This window comes from Arachis ipaensis, chromosome B09 (genome assembly GCF_000816755.2).
Source record: "Arachis ipaensis cultivar K30076 chromosome B09, Araip1.1, whole genome shotgun sequence".
Taxonomy (NCBI): domain Eukaryota; kingdom Viridiplantae; phylum Streptophyta; class Magnoliopsida; order Fabales; family Fabaceae; genus Arachis; species Arachis ipaensis.
Genome location: NC_029793.2, coordinates 24,219,471 through 24,223,685, shown reverse-complemented (window position 1 = coordinate 24,223,685; position 4,215 = coordinate 24,219,471). Strand labels below are relative to the sequence as shown.

The following is a 4,215-nucleotide window of genomic DNA, read 5'->3' as shown; positions in this document are numbered from 1 at the left end:
TTTTTATTTTTATTTAAATTTTTTATGTAGATTACCAAAATCACCCTTCTCGTTTCTTTCTTCATTCTCATTCTAAACCAGTCATATATTTAATTATTTATATAAAAGTTAACATCAAATGACAGTTACGCCACAACAGTTTTTATAGAACTTAATTATTAGTCAAAGCTAAGCCATTTTTTCAAAACCAAAAGTATATACTATGTGAAAAATGTTTTGTTCACTTATACATTATCTACTACATACTAAGTTACTAACTAACTAGGATGTAACTAATTCATTCATAAATTTATTTAGTATTCCGTATATATATATTGTCATCTTCATACATTTTATTTGGTAAAAGGTTCACAGAAAAAATTTATGAAAAAGTCTAAGGGCCAATAACTTTTGTGTTTTCTGGCCAGTACTTAACCATCAAAATAAAAGTGAGTGATTTTCTATCATTAGATATAATTTTATACCATTAAAAACACTATTGATGGCCAATTGATAGTTACAAAATACCAAAATTACTGACCCTAACATTCCTCAAAATTTAAAATGTCATTATCTTTCATCAACCATTCCAAAGCAGAGGTCCAAAGAGATCGAGAGAGTTAGAGAGGGAAAGATTGAGAATGGAGACAGAAGGAAGAAAAACGTAGCGGTCTAGATCTGTGTGATGAGGAAGAAGGCAGAACAGAGACACATCAGATTTATGCAGTTGTCTTTTACCTGAAATTTCTAATTAAAATTTTTTTAGATAATTTAACAGATTTAACTAAATTATTATTTAATAACTTTTAATTTTTTTACTTTATATAAAGATAACTACACGTAAATATTCATGGACCTAGGTTCTTCGAGATCCAAATTTTGGTTAGCATTTGTGGTAGTGGTTGTGAATGCAGCTGTAACGTTTGTAGCAATAGTAATAACAGTTTGGGATAACGAACAAAGGTGGAGTGTGGCTTTAGTTGAAAAAATGTATCGGGTATTATTGGATTATTAAAAGTTTAATGATAACAGTTTTAGGAAAAAGAAAAGAGTTATGTTTTGTCAATAAAACTTATCTGCGTCTCAAATTTTAGTATTGACAAGAATTTTGGCTAAATTTGTTCAAAAGAGAGAAAAATATTTGTAGTGTTATCTTGTCTCTGCATCCAAATATAATTCTATGTATCTCCATGTTTTTGGTTTTTTTATTTTTAATCTCAAAAAGAAATCCAAATGGAGGTTAATTAACTCATTCTATGACGTTCTTTGTTTAAACAAGTTGAATTTACAAGTTCAACACAAGTAGATAACGGTGAAACAGCCTTTTACATTAGCATCTTGTGTTATACAAAGTTCCGAGAAAGAAATACCATAACAAAAGAATGTAATATAAGTAGGGAAGAGTTTCTGGTATGCTATTGTTTTTAATGGAATTTCAATTTTCCAAGTACGAACAAATGGTACGTTGTGCTTTGTTTTTAGCGCCCTACAAAATTATTCATATGAAGAAAGTGAATTTTTTTTTAATTATTTGGTAAAATGTAATCTTTTCATTCAATATTTTTTTTTACATATTTTTTTTGTCTCAATTAAAAAATGTAAAGTAAAAGATCACATCTTAATGATCTTATTAAATAATTTAAAAAAAAATTGAAAAGATCGATTTCTTCCATCTCTAATGGGACATCCAATGGGGTTTAAAAGGTCAAAAATAGACAATTAATAGCATTTGTTTTTTTGTGGCTATAATTGCAATATAAGCTGCTGATTGATCATATACTGGGTTGGCCGTGGTAGAAACAGTGAATGGGCCATATAGGAACGAGTCATGTTAATGTTTTAGGAAGAATTTCAAGTGTATAAGTATATTAGTGTTTCGGTATATTTAAAAACTTTCTAGTGTGCCGAAGAGCCTTGGCTCAGTGGCATTTCACCCCCTCCCCATTACTAAAGGTCTAGAGTTCAAACTCTAGAGGATGCATTTGTGGAAAAAATGTGATAAATATGTGAGGAGTGTGTGGGTGTGTTGTGTACCTAGGATTGGGGGTTGTCCAATCCATTGGGGTACCTAAAATTGGGGGTTGTTTAATCCACCGACGAAAAAAAAAAATTGGTCAAGTAGTCAATTTACTTGTCCCCTTAAATAATTGTTGGGGTTCGAATTTCATCTTATATATGCAGCAATTATTAGCCAACGAAAAACTCTTAAATAATTGTAACAAATAAATTATACAACTAATTGATTTCATATATCATACTAATTGATTTAATTAATTCATAGTTACCAAATTAAATTTCAATCATTTAACTATGAAGCTGACATAGCTTCTTCTTGATTTCTCAATTTATTTTATTTGATTGATTAAATTAAATCACTTATAACTAATTTATTATTATATCAATTGTTTGAGTTGAGGTGGAATTAATGACATGGTATACATAATAATTTTTTTTCAAATTATTTTAGCCTAACTCAGTGAATCTAATTATCTTAATATGTTAATAATATAAGCCATTAATAATTTATTCCATGAAGATAATAATCATTTGTTACTTTATTTTGTAAGATATTAATGTGTTATTTTTATTTAAATAAAAATTCTCTGTTTTTTAATTTGTATATATTCATGCTCATGCATATTATTTGTTAATTTTATGACACAGGTTATAAAATTAAAGAAAAAATGAGTATTTACAAATACAAAATATAAAATTATAAAAAGATACTTTTATTTTCTTTTGGTATCATTTATGGTAAAATATATATTAATTATAAGGTAAATTTTATTCTACTCTTCCTATAATAACATGTAAATTACCCTTTATGACATGTCACTCTTTAATTGGTTGTTATGTTAACTATGGTTAAGCTATTCAAATTATAGCCCAAAATGGATAATTGTATAATTTACTTAAATACTAAAAATTGAATCTTTACTTCTTCTCCAAATCAATACGATTTGAATACGGTGCAGTGTGTAACATATCTAATCAGTTCAGGAACATGATATATTGAGATATTGATTAAGTTTGAATTCATGACAGAAAACTCTCTTTTTTTAAAAAAAAAATATTTTTATGCATTTTTCATATGTATGCCTTACTTATGCAAGGAAGTTTTACAGGGCCAAGGATATTTTGGTCTGGTGCCAGTCTTCAAACTGAAGCTACTGGCTATGAACAGGTAATTTTATCTTTTAATCCTTACACTTTGTGCAGTGCATGTTGAGATTCGAACATGGGTGACTATGTATGAAATGTTTCAAGTACCTATCACCTATTGGACAAGAACTAAAATGATTAGACTAATTGCACTATAATGCTATATTTTGTAGCAAAAAAAAAAATACTTTTTTGTAGTGTCCTATATAAAGATTGTACCATTTTATTCATTTTACAAGAAACCATAACCCTTATAAAAAAAAATTTACAATAACTAGCATTACTTCAATTCCAACTACATTGATATAAATATGCTGTAGAGATGCCAAAGGCAGATACATACCTATGGATCTTGACATTGCCAAAACACCAAGAAATCGGTACCCTTACCAATGTATGACCCTTCCTCCTGTAGCTTCTATCCTTACCCACTCAATGAAATAGCTTGAAATCAATGAGTGTAAAAGCAGCATAGATAATCATGAACAAAATTAACTCAGCAAACAAATTTTAAATTTGACATAATCATGAACAAAATTAACTCAAGCAAACAAAATCCAGCTAACAAAATCCAGTTAATCAGCTAATAAAATTAACTCAACAAACAAAATCCAGTTAATCAGCTAATAAAATTAACTCAACAAACAAAATTCACCTACTCAGCAACTCAATTTCAAACAACAGTAAAATACTAAAACCAGCAAAAAATATTCCAAGTCACAGGGCTTACTGCTTACCGGCGGCGAGGAGGAAGGAGAGTGACGGCGACAATAGAGAAAATGGTGACACCGCGAGACGGCGACGACCACAGAGCTTTCACATGACGCGAGGGAGCTTCCTACGACAGCGACACAGCTCCTGCGACGGCGACGGAACTTCCACACGTGATGCCTATACACGCGACGGGGCTGCAGGGGGTATGAGAGCTGCAGTAGCTGCGGTTGCTGCGGGGCTGCGGTGGTTGCGGGTGGCAGGACTGGGTGGCTAGGGTTCTTTTTTGAGTTTGTTCTTTCAATTTCAAATTTTCAGATAGGAGAGGGGTGGGAGTGTGACTGGGGCAATGGACTACGTTGG

The 4,215-nt window shown here is 30.6% G+C and overlaps 1 protein-coding gene and 1 long non-coding RNA gene across 4 annotated transcripts; one reads left to right on the top strand and one right to left on the bottom strand.

The window, feature by feature from the left end:
- LOC110266300 lies at positions 2,754-4,076 on the bottom strand. Of its 3 annotated transcripts, none has more exons than XR_002353546.1 (2): positions 3,879-4,014; positions 2,754-3,559 (listed from the first exon to the last, which is right to left on the bottom strand). It is a non-coding gene; the product is annotated as an uncharacterized LOC110266300 (long non-coding RNA). The 3 variants fall into 3 exon arrangements; XR_002353545.1 differs by having other exon boundaries at positions 2,754-3,585; positions 3,879-3,990; XR_002353544.1 differs by having other exon boundaries at positions 3,307-3,564; positions 3,879-4,076.
- Positions 2,998-4,162, top strand: LOC107618642. The gene is made up of 2 exons (XM_016320755.2): positions 2,998-3,163; positions 3,865-4,162. The coding sequence occupies exons 1-2, from the start codon at positions 3,018-3,020 to the stop codon at positions 4,127-4,129; spliced, it is 411 nt and encodes a 136-aa protein (XP_016176241.1). The 5' UTR covers positions 2,998-3,017; the 3' UTR covers positions 4,130-4,162.

Coding starts and splice junctions, on each gene's coding strand:
- LOC107618642 (XM_016320755.2), top strand. CDS start 3,018: ATGACAGAAAACTCTCTTTTTTTAAAAAAAAAATATTTTTATGCATTT. Junction 3,164..3,864: donor AAGCTACTGGCTATGAACAG/GTAATTTTATCT, acceptor TCCAAGTCACAG/GGCTTACTGCTTACCGGCGG.